The following is a 25,957-nucleotide window of genomic DNA, read 5'->3' as shown; positions in this document are numbered from 1 at the left end:
ACCTCTACCGTTGGTTCAAATTAAGCTCTAATTATGTCTAATTCAGTAGACATATAATATATTTCCAAATGACTGCAGCCAGTCCGTTTCATCTCGTAGTCTCTTATTGTGCCATTAAAATGTGTTTATGCCCGCTGTAGCATACAGTATGGAGCAATGGGCAGCCCACTGCGACTCTTGGCTAACTTCACTGTGACATCATCCTCAGCACATACATACACAAAGTAGTTCCCTTCAACAATGTGTGCTGTTTGAGACCAACAAATATTCTTGCGTTTATTGTTTTTTTGTATATTGGTGATGGTTCAACATCTCTCTCAATGAAAAGATTTTACAATAATCATGGTAAAACAAGCACTGACAGGCAAAAGCCTGGCAGCCAACCACATGCCTATTGTCTTTTCCAGTGCTTGCTTACAACAGTTTTCACAGCTCCAATGCACTTTTGTGGCATAAACGCAAATGTCTGTTTTTTTTCTCACTATGGCATATAACACTTTTTGAAACTATTGTTTCAATTGTTCACTTGATGGACTGGGAGGCATACAAAATGGCATGTAGTCATATGCACCACTTCCTCTCTCAGCATCCGCTCCTCCTCTAGCCCCACATCATCCAGTTAAAGCTGTACCCTCTCTTGTAAACTGTTATTATCTACATGCACTAAAAAAAAGGATGGAAATCTTCTCGCTCAACATCGTTTCATCAGCATATTGTGGTGAATATAGAAGTACAGATCCCCTACCTGTGAAGGGAGCACTTGTCTGAGATTCCTGTTAACCTTTTCAGTTGCGAATGAACAGCAGTTTTCCTCCTCAGAAGATGTTGTTATACAATTTACAATTATGCAATCAATATTAGAAGTGATTATGTAATTCCTTGCCATTTCATAAATCAGTAACATATTAGTTTGCAGAAATGTTACATGTATCCTTACACTATGGACAAGTTTGCAACTTGACAAAGCTGCGAAGTAAAGCTTTCTCCATATTGCATGAAAACCATAATCATAAATCATAACCTCTCTGTAGCGCTGAGCTCTCTAATAATCATCGCATGGAGTCCCTGATTGGTCAGAGCTTAATCTGTCACGTGACACTGCAGAGATTACGCTCTTCAGACCAAGGACGGAATGACAAAGGTGAACCATTAAATGCTCAGAACTTCAACTTAATTGTCCTCTAAGGAGAGAGAGCCATTCTATTTATTCTTCAACTACAGGAAACCCTCACATGGTATATAGATTGCTATTCATGATTACAATTACAGACCCTGCCCCATGCTTGACATAGCTCTTTGTGTGCTGAGAGTTACTCCCAATAAACAGGTGTGGAACAAGAGAAACTGAGAAAAAATAAATCATATACACTTCAGATACACTGGATGTGCATAATGCATTGTCATATTTCTTTGAGACCGCCATCGGGGTAGAAAACATCTCATAGTCATTGCACCCTACCTGAATTTCCCGACCAAGAAATTGAAAAGCTTGAAATCCAGGCTCTGTTCTGATGATAAAGAGCCCAAGAGCAAACTGCAGGCCTAGCCCCCAAAGCACTGCTCGCCAGGAAACCTACGAGAGAAGGTATAGACGATCATACAATCTGTTCTAGAGTCAAAGAATCACACGAGAAACAATTACATTTATGGGAATCCGGTCACATGGCATAAAAAAGGTACAGGATAAAGAGAATAATGGCATCAAACCAACGTTGCACACTAGGATAAGTACAAAGAGGAGTATATAAGAATAAAAGCATGTTATAAAATTAAGAGAGAGATCACTTGGTTCTCAAATGTACACTGCCCAAGAGTAAACTTTCAGGAATGAGGAGACAAGGTATTGAGTGAGTCCTATGAGATAACACAATAATATTTATCTGCTCCTGATAGGTTGCACCATGGGGCCCTAACTGCTACGATGGGTATTAGTGGGCCACCAGCACAGCCTCTGTCTAGAGGACAAGGTAGTTCCCAAGGTGGGTGGGTCACGGTGGACGTAGCAGCTGGGCTTAGCTGGTCCCTCTCTCTTGATGTGACAGAGAATGGTAGTAGCCTATTCCATCACTTAGTTGTGGGTGTGTGCCCAGTTCACACTGCACTAGCAGTGTGCGGACTCGGCTTGTACTGATGTAAGGAGCCCTCTGTGAGGGGAGCAAGAGGCACAAACTGGGAAAAAGATTTAACAGTCTCCCTGTCCACCATTTCAAGACAATGGAGTCTTTTTTTCTCCTCATACAAGAGATGCGCATCTTCTATATAATCACTCTTACATTTCTGTAAACCACATATGTAAGAAATTGGGTTATTGGGTTATTGAGGGGGAGGAAACCCCTAATTAAGCAACAACCGCATTCCTTGTCATAGTAAACCACAAAAGTCACTAAATTAACCTGTGCTTCACCGTTTGGTTGCTTAGCACAAAAGCAGTCAGACTGAACTTAGTGACAATGTGCAATGTATTTATGCATGCAATAAAGTGAAAAAATAACACAAGGAAAACTCCAAAAAATCTAGAAAAATAGAAACAGTCATATTTAATCAATAAAACTACACCAAATTGAATTACATCCAATCAGTAGAACCAGAGTCATGGACCTTTAAAGTTTTTAGAGAAATCTAGCTCCTAGGAATCCGGTTGGGGAAAGTCAAAAGTTAAGGCCATCTGCAATGACGCGCTGGTCAGATACAAGAGGTGGATTGTGCTCATCCTCAGCTTACCTTTCAACCTGGACATTTTTGTGGAAAAAAGTGCAGGAGAAGGTAGAGATCAGTGAGGCAAGACAGCTGGCTCTGCCTGAGGAGGAGTCATCATTGCTGGGAAGCTCTGGGCGAGGACTAAGTGAAGCTGTTAACAATGGCAGAAAAAAGCCAGGCCGAGGAGTTCATTGTCATCCAGAGGGAGACCGTTGCCTTCGAGCCCAATGAAGATTTTTACCTTTGGACAGAGACAACATTTTGGAAGTCTGAAGAGGGCTCCACAAGGCCGGATTCCATCGCTCAGATGTCTTGCTTCACATGATTTGCTACTGCGGAGAAGAACAGGAGCTTCAGCAAAGTCGGGCCGACTGGCGAAACATGTTGGGTGGATCGCTAGCAGGTAGGTCATGGTCTTCTGTAGGTTCTGTCACTTTTAGGGTTAGGCAAGAACAGCATGTGTAACACCACTTCCAAAGGTCCAGGATTGGGGGATTCCACCTGGGGGAGTTAGGATTCACACCAGAAGAGGCAATGTGCAGGGTACAAGGTCTCTGAAGCCTTATATGTCCCTGTAGCACTCACAGAGGGCCAGCCAACTAGCCCGTGGAATCACTCTTGTAGTCCTGGGTTCAAACATCAAGGCAAGCCTCTCGCAGCAGGGTAGCCCTCTGGGAAGCAAGGCAGGCCTCAAACATCAGGGCAGTGTTCTGGAGGCAGGAGGGCAGTCCTCTGGAGAATAAGGAAGGCCTCAAGCAGCAGGGCAGTCCTGTGTGATTCCGGGTAGCCCTTCTGAAGCCTTCCACAGACCCATGAGTGTACTGACAAGTCATTCGGAGGGACCAAACGTTATACCTGGTGCCAGCCTTTGAAGTGGCAGGAGATTTTGTATACCCCCAAATCTGGTTCTGGAAAGTTCTTTCCTTCCTATGCAACGGTTCAAGAAGCCAGGGATGAAAAAAGACTAGCATCAGGTTCCTTTGTGTGGGTGTTTGGAGACAGACCTTTGACATACAAATGGGGCAGAAAACAGTTCCACACCCAACCAACCTGGCATGAAGGCCCATTTTGCCAGCACCTAGTCCCCCCTTTATCTCACTGTCTGGGAGGAATTGACAAACAAGAACAGCTAAGTTGTTCAGATTCATGTGACTCACAACACTGGCAGCAGGTTAGGGCAAGAAAGTGGAATTTTCTAAAAGTGACATTTTTAGAATTGTGACTGAAAATCTAATTTTACCATTAAAGATGTTTTTAAATTACTGTTCATTTGAATCCAAACATGATATTTCTATGTGCTACCAATCAAAAGTTAGCACTTATTGAATATAATAAGGTAACCCAATGTTATCCACTACTAAAGGTAGGCCTTTTAGTAGTGAGGAACTGAGGAGTTTTTTACTACCAAGACACGTAAAATGTAATAATACATGCCCTACTTTTTAAATATAATGCACCCTGCCCTATGGGCTTTTTAGGACCTATCTTAGGGATGACTTAAATGTGTTATAAAGGAAATGTTAGAAATGGGGTTTTTGGTTGGCAGTCAGGTTACCCTCTGTCCAAGCAAAAGCCCTCACTCTAGTCAGGGTAAGTCACACACTATCCAAGATTATCCTGTGCCCACCCTCTGGTAGCTTGGCACGAGCAGTCAGGCTTAACTTAGAAGGCAATGTGTAAAGTATTTGTGCAATAATTCATACAATACCACCATATAACACCACAAAAATACACCACACAGTGTTTAGAAAAATATATAATATTTATCAGGATAATTGTAGAACTATCACAGGAAAGTGATATAAAGTGTCTTAAGTCTGTAGAATGCAATACAGTGTCTTTCAAGCACAAAGTACCTGGTTTCTGGTGGAAAATCTCCTCAGAGGGCCACAGGAAAAGGGATGCGTGGAAAAAGGGTGTGTGCGTCGATTTCTCCTCAGCACACAAAGACTTGCGTCGTTCTTTTCCACGCGGGGAAGTCGGGCGTCGTTTTCCGGCGCGCAGACAGTCTCTTTTTGTGGATCGCGGGGATTACCAGATGTCCCGGGTCTGTGCGTGGATTCTCCTGCTTGTTTTCCGGCTGCGCGTCGTTCTGCGGGGCTGCGCGTCGAAGTTTCGATCTCACGGTAGGCGTCGCGTCGATTTCTCCTTGGAAGTCGGGCGGCGTTGTCCTTGCGAGGCCGTGCGTCGAAAGTTTGGTCTCACGGCAGGCGTCGCGTCGATTTCTCCTTGGAAGTCGGGCGGCGTTGTCCTTGCGAGGCCGTGCGTCAAAGTTTCGCACTCACGGTAGGCGTCGCGTCGATTTCTCCTGGAAAGTCGGGCGGCTTTGTCCTTGCGAGGTTGTGCGTCGAAGTCTCGATCGTCCCGAGGGCGTCGCGTCGATCAGCGTCGGTGTGCGGCGTTTTTCTCGCCGCGAAACAAGCTGTGCGTCGAAATTTTCGGCGCACGGAGCGTCCAAGTGAAAGGAAGAAGTCTTTTTGGTCCTGAGACTTCAAGGAACAGGAGGCAAGCTCTATCCAAGCCCTTGGAGAGCACTTTCACAGCCAGACAAGAGTTCAGCAAGGCAGCAGGGCAACAGCAAGACAGCAGTCCTTTGTAGAAAGCAGACAGGTGAGTCCTTTGAGCAGCCAGGCAGTTCTTCTTGGCAGGATGTAGTTTCTGGTTCCGGTTTCTTCTCCAGCAAGTGTCTGATGAGGTAGGGCAGAGGCCCTGTTTTATACTAAGTTGTGCCTTTGAAGTGGGGGTGACTTCAAAGAGTCTCTAAGAAATGCACCAAGTTCCCTTTCAGCTCAATCCTGTCTGCCAGAGTCCCAGTAGGGGGTGTGGCAGTCCTTTGTGTGAGGGCAGGCCCTCCACCCTCCCAGCCCAGGAAGACCCATTCAAAATGCAGATGTATGCAAGTGAGGCTGAGTACCCTGTGTTTGGGGTGTGTCTGAGTGAATGCACAAGGAGCTGTCCACTAAACCTAGCCAGACGTGGATTGAAGGGCACAACAAGATTTTAGTGCAAAGAAATGCTCACTTTCTAAAAGTGGCATTTCTAGAATAGTAATATTAAATCCGACTTCACCAGTCAGCAGGATTTTGTATTACCATTCTGGCCATACTAAATATGACCTTCCTGCTCCTTTCAGATCAGCAGCTGCCACTTCAACAGTGTATGAGGGCAGCCCCAATGTTAGCCTATGAAGGGAGCAGGCCTCACAGTAGTGTAAAAACGAATTTAGGAGTTTTACACTACCAGGACATATAACTACACAGGTACATGTCCTGCCTTTTACCTACACAGCACCCTGCTCTAGGGGTTACCTAGGGCACACATTAGGGATGACTTATATGTAGAAAAAGGGGAGTTCTAGGCTTGGCAAGTACTTTTAAATGCCAAGTCGAAGTGGCAGTGAAACTGCACACACAGGCCTTGCAATGGCAGGCCTGAGACAAGGTTAAGGGGCTACTGAGGTGGGTGGCACAACCAGTGCTGCAGGCCCACTAGTAGCATTTAATCTACATGCCCTAGGCACATGTAGTGCACTCTACTAGGGACTTATAGGTAAATTAAATAGTCAATCATGGATAAACCAATCAATATTACAATTTACACAGAGAGCATATGCACTTTAGCACTGGTTAGCAGGGGTAAAGTGCTCAGAGGTCAAAAGCCAACAACAACAGGTCAGAAAAAATAGGAGGAAGGAGGCAAAAAGTTTGGGGATGTCCCTGTCAAAAACCAGGTCCAACAGGAAGGTTTTGGCCTGGCAAAAGGTTTATTTTGCCACTCATATTGGCAGTTTAAAACTACACTTTAGGCTACAGTGGCAGGCTTGATACATGTTTTAAGCAGCATTTAATTTACAGGCCGTCTGGCTTTCTAAAAGATGTTGCTATATCTCTGTGTTCCCCTGATGAGGTGTGCTAGAACCTAATACTTTATAAGGGACTTACAAGTAAATTAAATGTGGCAATCGGGTGTAGGCCAATTTCACCATGTTTTAGGGATGAGCACAAGCACTTTAGCACTAGTTAGCAGAGTCCTAGTGCTGACAAAAACAAAATTCCTAAAATAGGAGAGGTGAACGCAAAACATTTGGGTGAAGACCACACCACGGTTGTCAGGTCTACTAATGCAATGTATCATCTCAAGGGACACCAAGAAGCAGAGCTATTGCAGCCCTGGAAAAGGAACTACTGCTAGGGTATTAAAAGGTGCACACCAGGCAGCCTTTGATATGTTCATTGCTGAATTACCATATGCTATACAGTTTTGTAACTTCGTTCCAATGTTAGTACAGGGTGGGATAGAGTTACCAGTGGTATAGGAAGGACACCCTTCTGAAACAATGGCCAACCTTCCTCATGGGAGTTTGATATAGTTGTCCCCGGACGAGATAGGGAGTCATGTTATTGTTCTTGTTCTGATGATTCTCTGTTTTGCTGTGAGTAACAGCACTTTAGTTCTGTTATTCTTAATTCAGCAGTGGTAAAAAAATCAGTTGTCCCATAGGAATTAGACAGATTTGGTGGAGTACCTAAACAATCCAAGACATTTTCTTCTTGCAAGTCTTGCTCCAAGGAATGTCAGGGAACAGGATCACAATAATGTAAGGGTCAGAGTCCCATTGACCTATTGCTTTATTCTCTGTCTGTGTCCCAAATTGTGCAGCAGAACTCCTGTTCCATGACCCTGATGTAGTTGTGAGCTTTCTTCCAAACACTGTTCTTTGCTTTGGTATGAGAGGCTAGTGTTTGTGGTTTACCTAACTGCTGCTATAAAACATTACATAGCACAGGTGTGTCTTTGGTCAACAGACATCTCTGGTGGCACCAAAGGAAAGGTCCGCAGATATTGAGGCATTCCTCCCAAAAAAGGGAAAATTGAGCAATACTAACTGCAACATTCCTGGTTCAGCTGTCCACATGGATTATTGAGACTGCAAGCAGGTCCACTTTGGCATCTGGTGAAGCTTTGATGTTCTCAGCATGTCAAGCAGAGTTTCCCTGTTGAGCTGCTGCTGTGTATCACACTTAGGATGTCAAGAGGTTGTCCTATTTTTCATCAGCCTTATTAACTTAAGCATTTCTATCAGTTGAGTCTTTCTGACTATGGACCATACATAGATGTTGCAGTGCTTCTCTACATCTGTTGCTTGACAAGACCAGTAGAAATGTTTAAAGACATAGCTTAACCCAGATGCCCGAGTCATCGTGTAATGATTTCAACACCATTTCACAATAAACTTGGGATTAAACAGCCATGATGACTGTGGCATGGTATTTTTGTGTTTCACTTTACATGATTCTTTCCTTTACTCCCAGTTTCTACCACTACAGGAGTATTATGGCAGCCTCTGTGAACACATCTGTGTCATGTCAAGGTTTGCTACATTTTCCTGCAAAACAGAGGTTTTGGGGTCTTTCAACTATGCTGTGCTGATGTCAGAATGTGTAGTTGAGGATAAAGACATCAGGTACAAGATGGTGATTTTGCCATCAGCAGATGGTATTATGTTAGGATTGGTGTTCCACAGCATGAGCTGGTTATCACCTCACGAGCAGCCTTTCCTGATGGCACTGCAGAGGTCCTTCACACATGTTGGTTTCACTGGAATAATGACAAGGCATCAGCATCAGTGTTTGTCTGTCTCATTAGGTACCAGAGATTACAGTTTCAGGTAGACAGCACCGCTAGCCTCCTATTCCTGGTAGACTCCAACTTAGAAAATGTTGCCATGTGGCTTAAAGGGTTGCTTTCTGTCCTTATTGTGAATTTGATGAAGTCTCTGTGGCAGCCCAATATAAAGCAAGTAATTCCAATTTGGCAGCACTTTTTCAGATCAGACACACTTTGTTTGGCCAGGGCCTGGAATAAAGAGCATTGTAGGACTCATTTACCCACAGCGATGGAAGCAAGAGGAGGTCTGCTTCATCAGTTAGTCAGAAACAGTGGGTGTATGCATGGACTGGGTCGATGCTAAGGAGAGAAGCAGTCTGGGCAGTAACAAGGATACATGCGCTAATGGGAACTTTGTGCATCCGCCGCCATATGCAAGAACCATTAGAAATGTAAATGACTGACCTTTATAAAACCAACATTACTGAACTGGAAACCTGCAAGAGAGAGGAGGCCGGAGGATAAAAATGTGTTTGCCATCAGGTTTAAAAAATGATACTCTGGTAACCAGATCGTTATAACCCACTACAAAGTCATCAGTAATGGGAAATCCAGATCACAGGGCAAGCCATACAGTTAAATTATAGGCAAGTAAAACATTGTCAATTATTTATTTTTTAAATTTAGTTTTGCTTTTACTGAAAGTATTTCGGTGTGTTTGGAGGCTGAGTAACTCAGTTTGATACATCACCAGACACATACTGCAATTTATAAATGTCCAAATGTTACCATTACTTTAGTCTGGTAAATCTTAGATACACAGATGTGAAATGGAAATGAAAATGGTGGAACTGGCAAGAGGAAAGGGGGAAATCAGTCAAAGAATCATATTCAGACTGGAAAGATTCTTTCGAAATTCTTTACTTGAGGCATCTTATTTCACTTTTTCTCGACATTCAATGATTTAGCGACGCAATATTTTCCTCAATTCTCACCCTCTTTGTGAAAATAAAGAAAACAAGTAAAGCTAAAATGTAAAAAAATTAAGTTACTTTGATCCTGGTAACAGTGAAGAAACCAAGGGCCAGATGTAGCAAAATAACATTTTGCGACTTGCAAATAGCGAGTCATTGCGACTCGCTGTTTGCAAGTCGCAAAATGTTATGCAGAACGGTGTCTCAGACACCGTCTGCAAGTCGGTATGGGGACGCAATGACCCACCTCATGAATATTCATGAGGTGGGTCGCAAATTGCGGCCCCATACCGACTATGGGCACTCGCAAACATGGAGGCCTGCTGTAGTCAGCAGACCTCTGTGTTCGTGACTGCTTTAAATAAAGCAGTTTTTTTTTTTTTAAGTGTAGCCCGTTTTCCTTAAAGGAAAACGAGCTGCACTTAAAAAAAAAAACGAAACCTTTAGTTTCGGTATTTTTTCAGGGCAGGGAGTGGTCCCTTGGACCACTCCCTGCCCTGAAAAAATGTTTCTGGGTCCAGTCACAAACTGGAAGGGGTCCCATGGGGACCCCTTCCAATTTGAGAGTGGGTTACCATCCACTTGAAGTGGATGGTAACTGCAACACCATTTGCGACCGCATATGCGGTCGCAAATGGTGTTGCATACCACTAGGAATCGCAAATAGGAAGGGAACACCCCTTCCTATTTGCGATTCTGAAATGCATTTTGCGAGTCGGTCCGACTCGCAGAATGCATTTCTGCATAGGAAAATGTGATTTGCAACTCGCAAACGGCAGTTTTTGCCGTTTGCGAGTTGCAATTCCTTTCCTACATCTGGCCCCAAAGCCCTTATTGAATATTTTCCACATCCGTTTTCACACAGGAGCCAGTAAGGTTAGGTAATGCTCAGCTGGTAGGACATCAGGTTGGAGGAGGCATGGTCAAGAAGTTTGAACAGTTAGTATTAACCGTTTAGCGAATAACAATTGAGGGCCAGATGTATTAAAGCATTTTGCATTCGCAAACTGTGCGAATGCCCGTTTGAGAATGCAAAATGCCATTCCTTAAAATTGCGACCCTGTTTAGAGAGTCGCAAGTTGCAACTCTCTAAATTAGAAATCGCAAATAAGGATTCCTTAGTTGCGATTGCTTAGCGCATGTATGAAGCAATTCCTAAATGCGATTTAGGCATTTAGGAATCGCTAATTACCACCAAGTTGAACTTGGTGGTAACCATGTGCAAAATTAAAAAATGCATTTAAAATGCATTTTCAAATTGTACATGTAAAGCACACATGCCCTTTTGGCATGTGTGCACCTTACATGTCCCCCCAAAAAATTTGGGGTGCAGCAGAAGGGGCCTTACGCCCCCAGCACCCAGGGGTTTTGCATTTCCAAAATTGCGATTTCTGGTTCAGAAATCGCAATTTTGGAAATGCAAAAAATTCAGAGATATGGGCCAACAGGTCTATAGGTGCAAATGGGGCCGGTATCTCAATTTGCGAATCGGTAATAGCATTTGCGATTTTTAAGAAATCGCTATTACCGATTCGCAAATGTGATACATGGCACTTTGCGAGTCGGAAATAGCGATTTCTTAAAAATCGCTCTTTCCGAATCGCAAATGGCCCTGATGATACATCTGGCCCTGAATTCCTACAATGATTAGGGATGGAAGGCGCTGGAGGGACCTATGTAAACAAGGGCAACACAATTTTTGAGAAATGTATTTATATATTTGTTTCGACTGGCCAGGGTGAAAAGATCTGCAATTATATTGAGATTGAATATTATTTAATAATTTAGTTAAAAAAAATGTGTTTAAAAATAAACATTGTTTAGTGAATTGACTCCATTGAAATTACCACATTGCAATATCATATTGCAATGATCTACATTATAAACATGAATAGATGACAAAATGTTTTCCATTGCAGATAGCTTACCCTCTTGGGTGTGTATTAGGAAATGGTTCTCTCCTGAGCATCATTGGGTGTGTGCTGAGGATGGAACTATTCTTTCCTCACACCTGCCCACAGGGGAAGCGACAGCACTCCCCTCATGGGAAGGCCACTTTCACCCCCCCCCACAGGGGATAGCAGCGGAAGCCCCCCCTTTTTCGATCTGATGACGTTGGCATGCATTCGGCACGCCAATGTCATCAAAAGCCACCTGACGTGATGAAGGCCATTTGGCTTCCAGCGCACATCAAATCAGGTAGGTTTTTCCTGCTAGGGAGGTGGGGGGTTCTACCTGGCACAGAGGCATCAGGGGAGAGGTATCAGTTGTTCATCCACCCCACTGTCTCTCTTCAAGGCATTCCTGCTGCACGATAATGCAAGGGGTGGCAATGGTGCAGCAGGAAGGCCACCACTAGTGCCAGGAATTTCTTTGTAGTACTAGTTGAGAGGGCCCTTGGACAAGGGCCGCTCTAAAAGAAATGGTCAATGTTTTGGCCATTTTCTGTCACCCCTGGTGGCAGATTGGCCCTATCTGGAGGCCCATCTGCCCCCGGGGGAACAGAGAACCTACTAGATGCAGCAATTTTTTTACATTATGTTGAGGGGCAGCCCCTTGGGCAAGGGTTGCCCCTATGTGGTTAACATTTTATAAAATTACATTTGGCAATTTTTCAGTTCACTTTGGTGGAATATTTGGCCATATTTTTAGCCCAAAGGGGGCAGAAAACCACTAGACACCAGGGAATATTTTTCGTGCGAGTCTGAAGTTTGGCTGGCAGTGTGTGTGGGCCAGGGCTTGACTGGTGGTGTGTGTGGACTCGCATTTGGGTAGTGACAAAGCGTTTTATAATGTTAACTGCTTTATTTCTTGTGATTTGCATTTGTGATTTTCGTGCTTTATTTCTCCTTTTTATTCTAGTGCAAAACATTTGATTTCCTTTGCTGTGATTCCTACTTGCAGTTTCATCACTGGTAGATCTGCAGTTTGTGTAACTGCATGTGTTTGGTTAGAAAATGTTTTTTGTCTTATTTATTCTAAATGAGTATAATTCCCCTGCATGAATGTGTTTTTTGTAAATGGTGTAATAATAGCAGCATGTTTAGCTTCTGTTTTACTGTGTGTGAAACTCTCGCATTTGTGCACGATGTGTACAGTGTTGTCTTATTTTTTTTTTTTTCTTTTCTAGTGGGATATCGTTGGTGCCAGTTGCATCTGTGCAGAGTAGGTGCTGGTGTGTCTAGCTGCATCTGTCAAGCGAGTGGTATATCTTTGGAGTAAATAGGTCTTTGTGATGAAGCCACACTTTGTTTACTAATTATTTTACATAGTGTTGGTTGTTGTTGACTTATTTGTCAAGTTACTTTTATTAGTGAAGATTATGGCTAGCCACAAGATGACCTTGTTGGTATGCTCCTTGAATCTTCCTCTGACCATGATTATGAAACTGACTCTGCATTTGAGGCAGAGGAGGAAGTGCAAGATTCTGATGGTAAAGTTTCTGACAGAGATGAATCATCTGATGATGAAACCACTCTCAGTGTGGAGGAAGTACTGATTTCAGAGGAGGACACTGATGTGCCGAAAGAGCAGCAAGAGACATCTGAATTGTAGCCTGGGGCTGCAAGGCTTCCCACTGGAAGAGCTGAACTCTGGGTTGCCCCAAACATGGTACAGCCGGCATTGTCTGCCTTTACTGGTGTTGCAAGGTGTAGAGTGAATACTGAAAACATTTTTGCATATAATATTTTTTCAGTTGGTTATGGACAATGTATTTTTAGATGAGATTGTTGAGCAGACTAATTTGTATGCTGAACAGTATTTGAGGGACAACAGTGCCAGACTTAAGTCCCACTCTAGAGCTTCCTAGTGGACTCCCACAAATCTGGATGAGTTGAAGAAGTGGTGGGCTTGATAAGGAAATCATCACTGTCTTCATATTGGGCTGCCAGTCCCTTGATGACAATGGCTATATTTCCTGCAACCATGAGTCATGATCGGCATTTGATTGTGCTTCAAATGCTGCATTGTGTTGATAATGCTTTAGCGTTGCCACAAGATCACCCTGATTCAGTGATCTATGTTCCACAAAATTAAATAGCTAACAATGAGTCTTTGGTCCTGTTCAAGGCCTGTTTGGATTTTAGGCAGTACATTCCAAGCAAGAGGGCACGTTAAGGAATTAGGATGTATATGCTGTCTATAAGTAGTACTGAAAATGTCTATATTTCAGGGTGCACACTGGTATAGATTCCAGTTTTGACCCTCCTGGTTGTTCGTCCACTTTCGGAGCTAGTGAGAAGATTGTGTGGGAACTTGGTAAAGAACTTTTTAACAAAGGCCACCATTTATATGCAGATAACTTCTACACTAATGTGCAATTGTTCACGGAATTGGTCAAAGAGGACACTGTTGCTTGTGGCACAATCCGCTCTAACCATAAAGGTTACCCAAGACAGATTGCTTGTAAAAAAATTGGGAGGGGATAGTGCAGTGCTTTGCGTAGGGATGAACGTCTAGCTGTGAAATTGACAGACTGGAGATATGTCTTCATGCTGGCTAAAATCCATGATGAAAGTACTTCACCTGTGACTGTTTGGGGTCAGGTTGTTGAAGTGTGCAAACGTGTGTAAATTTTAGACTTTAATAGGCTCAAGGGTGGTCTTGATAGAGTAGGTCAGAGGTTGGAACCTAACACTGCTGTTCGTAAGGCTTACACTTGGTATAAGAAGTTGGCTATCCATCTTTTCCACTTAGCAACCTTTGATGTATTTCAGGATTGTTCTCCAGAATCGAAGATGACATTTGTTCAGTTTCAGGGGTCTGTGATAGGCAGCCTTTTTTTAGTGGAACAGGCAAGTGTTCCTAGAGTTGGAGTGGTAGAGGATGTGGCTAAACTAAAAGATCACCACTCTACTGATCATATTTCTCCCACTCACAAAAAGACTTTCCCGGAAGGGAGATGTAAAGTCTGTATGTGAAGTGGTGCACGGAAGGAGAGTAACATGTACTGCCCTAACTGCCCGTCTAAACCTGGGATGTTTGTGCCTGCTTGTTTTAGAATATACCAACCACACACAAAATAAGTTTTTGGAGCTACCATGAGCATGCAAGTGAACTGCCTGTTCTACATTGTTTTATATTTTTTTATAAGTTTCAAGGTTGGCATTCATGTCATGTATTTAGTTAGAGCTTTTGTGTTTGTAGTTTTGTATTTTCTTACAATAGGTTTGTGTTTTCTTTTTTTGTTAAAAAAATGTGATAATGGTGTGCATTGACTGGCACTTGACTTGCGGTGTGCGCAGAGTGGCACTTGGCTGGCGGTGTGCGTGGACTGGTGCTTGGCTGGCACTGTGCATGGACTGCCACTTGTCTAACGGTGTTTGTGGACTGACGCTTGGTTGGTGGTCTGTGTGTGAGCTGGCACTTGGCTGCTAGTGTGTGAGTAGTGACTTGTTGCTGGTAATTACACACGCTGCTAGCCAAACAGCAATCCACACACTCTGACATCCAGTGTGATTGCCGTGTCAGACATGTAAGCATATGAAAATGATGGGCCCTTGAATGGCGCTGTCTATTGATGTGTGTTGTAAGGTGCTGGGCCCGCGGCTGGCGTTGTGAATGGCCTTGCGTGTGTTACTTATGAAAGGAGTGTGAATGGACTGTAAAGTGGGTGGTGCCATAAAGCTGCTTTACAGCTCATGAACTCTGAGTCATTGGGTCACTTTTCTGACCCTTCAATTATTAACTGTGCAGCTAATTTTTGTGAAATTGCTTGTTAATAAGATTTGATATATTCAACCATCACTCACCCTTGTGCCAAATCCTATCCATATGTGTGTGTACTTCATGAATATATGGTTGTGCAGTAATAATTGCCTTTTCTGTCTTTCTCTGCCAGGGTGTACATTGTCTCTACATTGTGTCTTGTTGTGAATCTTGAATGTTCTGGGCCTGTGGTTGGCTGTGTGAATGGTCTTGTGTGTGTCACGTAAGAAATGAGTGTGAATGGCCTGTAGAGCGTTTGGTGCCTTGTCGCTGCTTTACAGCTCATGAGCTGTATCATTGGGTCACTTTTTTGACCTTTCAATTATTAACAGTGCATTTCATTTTTGTGAAATTTCTTGTTAACACAATTTTATATATTGAACAGTCACTCATCCTCCTGCCAAATCCAGCCTGTATGTATGTGTAAAAATAATAGTGGTTAGCCACAGGATATTTTTATTGCACTTCTCGCAGTTCAGAATTGAACTCACGAAAAAATGTGCTCCGCTGTAATCAGGCATTGAAGCACACCCCTGACATGCTAGGTGTCTTGGATGGGACCCCAGTGATGGAGCATACCACCAGCTAGGTTGGTGGGTGAGCGGTCTTTTTGACAAAGCCTAAAGGCGTTTTTTTCACAATTTGAGTGTCTCGGACATTACAGAAGTAAGAGGCATGATAACATGCTTGCTTCTTGTCTAGGAAAAATCTACCAACTCTAGGTATGCTAAACAAAACAGACACCTAGGTGAGTACATGGTGGTATGCCCCTTGTGGATACCAACAACGTTTCCTTACCCACAATGCCCTGCAAACCTCAAATTGTAACTGAAATCACACATTCCACATTTCATACTGCCCAGTGTACCCCTCGGTCTCCTAATAAAAATGATACCTTACTTGTGTGGGTGCCCAAAGCAGAGTCAGCCTAAAAAGGTATAAAAAAACTGTGCTTATGAGCACGCTTTGGTGCCACCTCAATCTCTACACGTTTTGGGCCCTTCCCTGTCGCAGGCACTTGGCTCACCTACACAAGTGAGGTATCATTCTTATTGGGAGATGGAGTGAAATACTGAGTGGTAGGAAATTTGTTTCTACCCTCAAATTCCAAAAGGGATTCTGGGTGGAAGAATGTGGTAAGAGCCGCACAAGTCACCCCATCCTGGATTTCCCTAGGTGTCTAGTTTTAAAACATGTGCAGGTTTGCTAGGTTTCCCTAGATGTCAGCTGAGCTATAGCACAAAATACACAGCTAGGCACAGTGCAAAAAAATGAGTCAGTTTTCAGTGGAAAAATGTGATGTGTCCATGTTGCATTTTGGGACGTTTCCTGTTGCGGGCATTAGGTTTACCCACACAAGTGAGGTACCATTTTTATTGTGAGACTTGAGGGAATGCTAAGTGGAAAGGAGTGTGTGGCTCCCGTCAGATCCCAGAACTTTGCATCACAGAAATATGAGGAAAACGTGTTTTTAGAAACATTTTGAGGTTTGCAAGGGATTCTGGGTCAAAAACTGATAAGAGCCACACAAGTCACCCCATCCTGGATTTCCATAGGTGTCTAATCTTAGAAAATGTACATGTTTGCTAGGTTTCCAAGGTGAGACTGAGCTAGAGCCCACAATCCACAGCTAGGCATTTTGCAAAAAAACTGTCAGTGTTCAGTGGAAAAATGTGATGATTCCATGTTGCATTTTGGGTATTTCCTACTGCGGGTATTAGACCTACCCACACATGTGAGGTACCATTTTTATTGGGAGACTTGGGGGAACACAAAATAGCAGAACAAGTGTTATTGCCAACTGTCTTTCTCTGCATTTGTGTAGATATCCACTACTTCTGAACTTAATGCCTTGTGCCCATTTCAGAAATACCTAGATTTCCCTTAAACTTGTTTTTCACGCTTTATATGTTACCAAATTAATTGCCGTATACTTGGTACACGATAAAAACCAATTGCAAAGTGCAGCTCCTTTCTTGGCTCCGGATACCTCTGGTTCTTGGTGAACCTACAAGCCCTATATTTCTCAAGAACCAGTCAGGTCCTGTGGATGTAACAGTATATTGCTTTCAAAAATCTGCCATAGATGGAAAAAGTTACAGATGAAAACGTAGACAGAAATGGCTGTTTTTAAACTCAATTGTAATATTTGACAATAACTGTTTCCTTCTGTGGAAAAACCTTGAAGGATCTATACAAAGGACCCCTTGCTGAATTCAGAACTTTATCTACTTTTCAGAAATGCATAGCTTTCCAGGATCCACTATTGGTTTCACACCTTTTCTGTCACTAACTGGAAGGAAGTTGAAAGCAGAAAAAACGAGGAAAAATGGGCTATGTCCCAGTAAAATGTAAAAACTCTGTTGAAAAATGTGAATTTCTGATTCTAGTCTGCGTGTTGCTGAAAGCTGGGAAGATGGTGATTTTGTCACCCTAACGCCTTTGCTTATGCCATTTCCAGGGTAAAAACAGATGCTTTCTTTTGCAGCACTTTTTTCCCATTTTCCCCCAAAAAACGAACATTTAACTGTATTTTGGCTAATTTCTCGGTCCTCTCCAAGGGAATTTACAAACTCCGGGCACCTTTAGAATCCCCAGGATGTTGGGAAAACAATGGATGTAAATTTGGCAAAGGATATCTTATATGGACAAAAAGTTATAGGGGTCTAAGAGCGAACTACCCCAAATAGCCAAAAGAAGGCTTAGCACATGGGGGAAGGCCTAACAATGAAGTGGTTAAGGAACAATCAGACAGGAACAACCGCAAATACACTAGTTCAGTCAGAAGGAAATCTCCGCCAAGAAAGGGAACATCTAGTCTTTTCATTTTTCAAACCTCACAATTCTTTTTATTTCTATATTCCCTAGCGGCTTATTTGCACAGCAGTTTGCATATAGCCAGCATGAGCATTGTAAGTTTGACTGCCTATCAATGCCAGGATCGCACAGTTGCCAGAGCATGCTAACAGTTTTCTAAGGTCTCCTGCCAAACAGTTAACATATCTTCTACACCAGGAAGTAGCTACTGGTATCTACTGGTACAGGTCAAAAAGCCACATTTCAGGATAGTCCTAATCTATCTCCTAGTGCTGCATGAAGTTTCACACCAGTGCAACTGACAGATTCGAGCATTAGTTTCTGTTTAAAAACCTATCTGATAAGCATATCGATCTTTTCCCAAAGATTTTACTTTGTTGCACTATCTAATTATCAATCTTAATCTAGGTGGATTCGCTTCCAGGTAAACCGGGCTTTATGACTGTTCTACTTTTGACATTGCTGTAGACACCACTCTAGGCTGTAAGGTATTTCTTACTGATCAGGCGTGTGGCCTGTGCAGAGGTGTTGCTTTGTTTGTTTGTCCCTTCTTTAAAGTATCTTAGGTACCACCCTAAGCTTTCTCTCTAGCAGAAATTATTGCAATCTTCATTTAGCTAAATGTACCATTATTTATATCCTTTTGTACCACCTACGTGGCACTTCCACATGTTCTGGCAAATCTCTCACAAATGATTTGCCTTTTCTTGTCAGTTTGACGTGCAATATGTGTTTTAGTAACTTTAATGTATGAGCAGATCAGTTAGAGCTCTTTTAAGTCCAGTCTTTATCAGAATTCTTTTCCTTTGGCAATGTTGATCATAGTAGTACTGACTCATGGTGTCCATTCTCTTGTGGTGTGTTATCCTTGCCTCCCACTCTCATATCAGGTATGTTCATGGGCCGCTCACAATCTTTGGTATCTACTTTATCACTACTTGTTTCTGAAAACAGACATTCCTCTCATTACCTACTTTCTTTAGGCATTGGTCCAAGTTTTCCAATCTCATTCTTCACCCTGACCTGACAGCATTTTTACCTACTATAACAACTCAATCTGAGCATTACTCAGTCTAATGAGTGCCTAACAGTTCATACTTGAAAGGCATAGCCATCAGAATCTTGGTTTTCAATAAATGTATCCAATATGAATTCAGCTTATAAAAACTGTGCATGTTGTGGAACAATTATTAAATTTCAAAAGAATTAGGCGGTCATTCTGACCGCCGCCCGCCATCCAGTCACCGCCATTTGGCCGCTCTGCGGTCAAAAGACCGCGGAGGCCATTCTGGCTTTCCCGCTGGGCCGGTGGGCGCCCGCCAAGGGAGCGCCCGCCGGCCCAGCGGGAAAGGCCCTGCAACATTGAAGCCGGCTCCGAATGGAGCCGGCGGTGTTGCAGGGGTGCAACGGGTGCATTTGCACCCGTCGCGATTTTCACTGTCTGCAATGCAGACAGTGAAAATCTTTCTGGGGCCCAGTTAGAGGGCCCCTGCACTGCCTATGCCAGTGGCATGGGCAGTGCAGGGGCCCCCAGGGGCCCCACGACACCCGTTCCCGCCATCCTGGTTCTGGCGGTGAAAAACGCCAGAAACAGGCTGGCGGGAAGGGGGTCGTAATCCCCATGACGGCGCTGCTTGCAGCGCCGCCATGGAGGATTCTCCCAGCCGGGGGTAATCCGGCGGGAAACCGCCGGACCCAGCTGGGCGACCATGCCAAATGAAGCACCGCCAGCCTGTTGGCGGTGCTTCCGGCGACCTCCGGGGTTGGAATGAGGCCCTTAATGCCTCTCAGAACATTCCATATACAAAAATGCCGTATTTATTTTGGCTTGCAGCACTGCCACAGATCATGCAAAATCTGGCTTTGTCCCTGTCTACAGCATGGAGACAAGTCCTGTCCCTGCTCTAGTTGGTGTACATTTAACTATGCATCATTTTAGTGTCATGCTACTGATCTTTGTGGACCTATCTACAACCTTAAACAGTGCCAATGACCCAAAGCTATACCATAGGCTCGAGCTGGTGGCCATTGTCTCCAATACCCTGCACTGTATCAGTTCCTTGTTGTCTAGCAGGTCCTGGGTTATATCCCTTCCTCTTTTTAAGTCAGAGTTTGGCACTCTTGTGGAGTTCAACAGGGCTCCACCCTGAGCTTTATGCTCTTTAACAACCATGTTCTATGTCTCTTTAACTGCATATTTTTGCTTCTTGTTCTGTGACGTATCTAATGACAGCAAGCTGCTAATTTGTTAAAATGGTGGAAAGATAACACATCCTGCTAAAATTCAGTCCTACATGTTCACAGGATGTTTACATATATGTAAAAGCTGAAATCTGATAAAAGAGAGGGCCATATTCTTGATGGTAATGTCTCCGACTGGATGACTGCATTGTGGCCTATTACCCCTACTGCAAAATGTCTTTGGTGCCTCTTATCCATTCACTCCTCTCATTAACAAAGTGGTTTCCATATGCCCTCACCCTTTAGCCTTCCCCCACCCCAAAGGTCATTGAATGGTGGCCTAGATTGCCCTTTCAACATATATAGATTATGCTGACTTGAAAGCCTATATTATATTAAGGTCTCTTTGTATTATTTAAGAGGCTTCTAATTAGCAAAAATTATAAGATATCTGTTTTCTTCTAGGTTTAACCAAACATGAGTAAGTCATCCTCATCTAGTAGGCTGCATTTGCTTCCTATTGAGAAACATTTTTCCTTCATATTTCTGTGCATTGTTAGAGGGCCATAAATCTTTGAGTGTTAAAGTGTGACCCTACACACTGGGCACAACACAGGACCACAATGTCATAGTTAAGAACCAGGAATTCCTCTGATCATGTCTGTGCAACCAGCCATCATTAGCTTTTCAGCAAGAATATAACCCTTATGGAATTAATATAAGGTACCTAATTACAAAGTAGTAAAAGATATGCATATAATGAAAACATAAAACTAAAACAACATTTCTGCAATTAAATGCACAGACTCTATTTCACATCCCACCTGATGTACACCATTAAGTCATACAATTATTCTCCATCCTCTAAGACATTCTGATGTGACATTTTGCAGTTCATGGAATAGCTTCAAGCCAATACATTGCTCTTCCTTCCTAAGAAATTTTTAAAACTCAATCTTCATTACATTTCAGCACACTTTTCATATTCCACTTCCTACAAACCTCTAGCACTATAGAATGATTATTCACTCCAACAATTTGCTGTGGAGAAGATCACTTTGAAGTTCCTTTCCTTATGCACCACCCTCACTCAAATAAAATATTCCTTCCCCTCACTCAAATAAAATCTCCCTTTAGAAGATTACACTCAGGTCTTATCAATGCTTTCTTCTGTCTTCTATTATATTTACTCTAATTCTTCTGCACTTTCCCATTCATCCTAGGCAGCATTCACTTGATCACCCATCCACCCTGGCAACACCTTAGTGCACTGCAATCTTTCTGTAAGCAATAGGAAAAGTGTTCCAGAATATGGTGTGGTTCAATAACTCCAAAAGATGTTCTTAACCACACCTCTCCAATCCAACCCATCTTGCACAGTCAGTGACACATACTCTCCAAACTCTGTTAAGTAGTTCCTCCAAACCATTTTTACGTGGATGATACAGGGCTGTTTTATAACGCTTAACAACTTGCCATATTAAGGAATTCTCAAATTCCTCAGAGGGAAGCTGAGAACAAGTATCAGTGACAATTTCTTCAGGATAACCCTCTGTCCTATACATTTTCTTGAAAAACCCCACAAGAATAGTAGTCTTTGTTTTTTTTATTGACAAAAAGTACTTCAAGACATCTGCAGCAATAATTGACAAGCACTATTGCATACTTGCTTTTCATTCTAGGAACAGAAAACAGACCTCATACATCCATGGCCACATTTTGCCATGCATAATCAGGTGAACCCACTCATATTATTGGAGTTCATTAATCACATTCAACTTATTGCTTCATGCACAAGCTATGCATGTCCTCATATGCCTTATTATCTATCAGTCTATACCAGGCCACCAAACGTCAGTCAAAGACTTCCTCTTCACAGCAGACATACCATCCTGACCTTTGAATAACAAGGATATTAACATGCCCCCAATCTAGTTGGAACTACAGTCCTATACCCTCTTCTCACAGTTCCTCTCACATCAGACAATTCTGACCAAACCACCTTGTTCTCACATGAACCCACAGTCTTAGCTAAATCCTCAGAATACTCCCCCCGCCATAAATATACTATATGACATTTTGCAAAACACCCATTCCTCTTCAGTTCCAGCCCCCAGACACATTAGACCGATTTCCATCACCAACCACTCAGAGGGCTTCATTACGAGTCTGGCAGTCCTAGGACCATCACCCTCATGGTAAGGTCGGACTGCTGCAACTGTGGTGGTCTGACTGCCACATTATAACCCTGGCGGGAGGACTCGCCAGGAGACTGCTGTCTCTGCCGGGAACATGGTTCCCGACGGGGTGACGGCATTCTGAGTTGTACTGAGTAAGGGCAGCACTAAATTCAGCGCCGCCTGACTGATTACAACTCACGTAACCACCAGAACTTTTCATGATGATTTGACCACCATGGGAAAGCTGGTGGTAAGGGTGTGCTGGGGGCCCCCTCCCCAGCACCCTTGGAAAGTGCACTGCCTGCCTTGCAGACTGTGCATTCTGAGGGTGCTGTGTGCTAAGGTATTTGGCTCAGCTCCCTTAAAGGAGCCAAGGCCAATATTGTAGTACTGTTCCCAGTCAGCCTGGTGATAACATTGTCTAATGCTCGGGGGGACGCCAGCAGTATGATGGTGGCATCCTCCCCACGGCTTTGGTGGTTCACTTTTAGTACTGCCAAAGATGCAATGTGGCCCATAATCTTCTGTACAGTCATCTGTCCCAACTGGCAAATGAGATGTGTAATTGACATTCACATTTTTAATCCCAGATACATATTGCATCTCAAACAAATATTTCTGTAGTCTGTTCAGCCATTTGGCAATTCTAGGGTTGGCTTAACACTTTTGTGCACTGATTAAGCCAATTAGGTGTTTATGATCTGTTAAATACCACACCAAAAGGCTAATACAACTTTTTCAATTGTTGAATATGTTTCTTTCACTCGCCTCAAGGTCCTTGAAGCAAAAGCTACAACACTTTCAAACCAAGCTCTTGATGAAATGAGTACAGCACACAGGCCATACACACTCTCATCAGTGACTTCAATCATCTGGTCATGCATGTGAAATGATTGTAAATCAACAGCATTTAGTTTTCTCCTCTGGTATCCTGAAAAGTCCTTTGCCACTCATTAGACCACACATATCTCTCTCCTTTTGTTCATCAGTGCCAAGGGTTGGGCTTGTTCTGAAACATGGTCCACAAATTTAACATCATATTCTGCCAATCCAGGGAAAGAATGCAATTGCTCCTTATTCATTGGATTGGGAACATTTTCCTTTGTCTCTAACAGCTTAAGTTTGGGTTTAATTCCATCACACAACAAAGTGTGTCTGGGTAATCCACTTCAGTCACTCCAAACCTATGTTTATCACTTTCTACAGTTAGCCCTTCCTCTCCTAGTATTCTGAAAACCCCTCTTAACTCACGATGATGAACTTCTTTCTGAATCCCCACAGCAGCATGCAACCTTGAAAAAATTTCACCCATTCCAACTTGCCTAGTAACCTCTGCATCAGACATTGGAAAAACAGCTAAGGGAGAGGCAAGCTGAACACCGTGTAAATTAATTGCCATGCTCCTTCTGAGGTAAGAAATATGTTAAATGTCTGAAATGTGGGTGCAATAATGCTTGATGGTATTTGCTAGATAGGTGCAATGTAGATAAATACTTGTATACTTCTATAGCCCAACATTTCCTTAATGTTCAGCAAGGAATGCCAACCCACCCTTATATTCTTATTTTCACTCATCAAATCCACAAACGCATGTATCTTTCCATCACCCTTCTCTGCCATTACTATGGGCGAAGCCATTCTGATTCTTCTCGTGGTTCATTAATGTTATCTCCACATGACCTGTCCAATTCTTTTCTCAGTGATTCCCTAAACACCAAAGGAACATTCCTCACGTTGTGAACTTTCTGCACTGAATTTTCCTTCAATACAATATTGTTAGACCTGGCATCCTTGGCGAGGTCTCGCCTGTGTTTCTGCCTCTGCTTTCTATGTCGTGACTGTGTGCTGGACTTTGTTTTTGCTTGGCTTTTGGTACTCTGGGCATTTTACAACTGGTGACCTGTGCTAAAGTGCAAGTGCTCTCCGTGTAAACTGTATTTGTAATTGGCTTTTCTATGATTGGCATATTTGGTGTACTAGTAAGTCCCTAGTAAAGTGCAATAGAGATACCCAGGGCCTGTAAATCAAATGCTACTAGTGGGTCTACAGCACTGATTGTGCCACCCACATGAGTAGCCCTGTAAACATGGCTCAGACCTGCCACTCCAGTGTCTGTGTGTGCAGTTTTAAACTGCCAATTGGACCTGGCAAGTGTACCTACTTGCCAGGCCCAAACCTTCCCCTTTTTGTACATGTAAGACACTCCTTAGGTAGGCCCTAGGTAGACTCATAGGCAGGGTGCAGTGTATGTTGAAGGTGGGACATGTACTGATGTGTTTTACTTGCCCTGACAGTGAAATACTGCCAAATTTGAGTTTCACTGTTGCAAGGCCTATCTCTCTCATAGGTTAACATGGGGACTGACTTTAAGTATCTTTTAAGTGCAGTTTCCCACTGGGAGCAGACACAGATCTGAAGTTTGGTGCTTCTGAACTCACAATTTAAAAATGCACCTTATGGTAAAGTTGGTTTTTAGATTGTCAGTTTGAAAATGCCACTTTTAGAAAGTAGGCATTTTCTTGCTTAAACCATTCTGTGCCTTTGCCTGTTTGTGTATTCCATGTCTGGGTCAGACTGACAGTTGGGAGGTTGTGAATTCTCTCTAGACAGTGACACAAGGAACCTTGTAGCCTGCATATCCCAATGAGTCTCCTGACCTAGAGTAAGAAGGGAGGAGCTGACACTTACATCTGAAAGGGCTGTGCCTGTCCTCACCATTGTTGTCTCCAACCCCCCTGGTGTGTGTCTGGGGCCCAACCTTGGCAAGGAGGATCTTGTGAACAACAGAGGCTTTACTTTGAAGTTTGCCTACTTCAAATGCAGAAAGGAGTATATGTGGTGGACCCAAAACCTCAGATTTTTAGAACACTTCAAGATCAAGAGGAACCTCTGCCAAGCAGAAGAGCTGCATGTGCTTTGCTGGGTTGGCCTGCAGGTGCCTGCGTCTGCCTTAGAGGGGGGCAAAGACTGGACTTTGTTGTGTATCCTGCTTGTGAAGTTTCTCCAAGGGCTTGGACTGGGCTTGCCCCCTGGTCTGAAGTCTCAGGGCATCAAAGACTTCCTCTGCCAGCACCTGGACTCTCTTGCTGAGACTCCTCCCTTGACTTTCAAGCAGCAACCACAATACTTGTCAAGGTGAGGCACAAGTCAACACTAAATTAGCATGTGCTCAACTGCCTGATAGCTTGCCAAAGAGCAGTCACGCTTAATTTAGAGGTAATGTGTAAATCACTAGTGAAAATAGCACCAAAAAGTGCAAAGCAGCACCTGTAGCTATCTGGTCATGCCGGACTGGGATATAGTCACAAGTTCAGGCCTACCACAATGGAGCATGGGCTGGCTACAGGGACCCAGTTAGAGCCGCTGAACAAAGTACCTTAACTCTTGGTTTGAGAAGCATTGTGAGAATCCGTGTCAAAGATGCGTCTGACGCCTGATGCAATGCGTCAGCTTTGAGATGAGTCAATGCTGTGTTGTAAGGTCCTGCATCGTTGTTGAAGATCCCATCGACAAAGACTTGTGATAAAAAGTCCAGTGTTGAGGATGCATTTCGCATTCGAGGCTATGCGTCGGTTCCGAGGAGCTGCAACACTGCATTGGAGAGTCTGACATCATCATCCATACTGCCATCAATGAGTGATGTGAGGACCAGCACCGAGGATGCATTACGCAGTGGCAATTCTTATGGGCTATGATGCAATGCTGGTCTTTGCGACAGGTCCAACTTACGCACCAGCAGCAATGTTTTGTTTCTGCTTGGGTTTGCGCCACACAGCAGAGAAGATGTGTCAG

The 25,957-nt window shown here is 43.4% G+C and overlaps 1 protein-coding gene across 1 annotated transcript in view; it reads right to left on the bottom strand.

Annotated features, from left to right (window-relative positions):
• SLC28A1 (solute carrier family 28 member 1) overlaps positions 1–25,957 on the bottom strand; it is a 320,021-nt gene that overhangs the window by 138,245 nt on the left and 155,819 nt on the right. The window contains exon 7 of the mRNA XM_069222341.1: positions 1,460–1,573. Coding sequence (XP_069078442.1) covers positions 1,460–1,573 — 114 coding nt within the window. The remainder of the gene's footprint in view (positions 1–1,459; positions 1,574–25,957) is intronic.

This window comes from Pleurodeles waltl, chromosome 3_1 (genome assembly GCF_031143425.1).
Source record: "Pleurodeles waltl isolate 20211129_DDA chromosome 3_1, aPleWal1.hap1.20221129, whole genome shotgun sequence".
Lineage (NCBI taxonomy): Eukaryota > Metazoa > Chordata > Amphibia > Caudata > Salamandridae > Pleurodeles > Pleurodeles waltl.
Note: the sequence above shows the minus strand (reverse complement) of the source record. Positions and strands in the feature narration are given on the sequence as shown.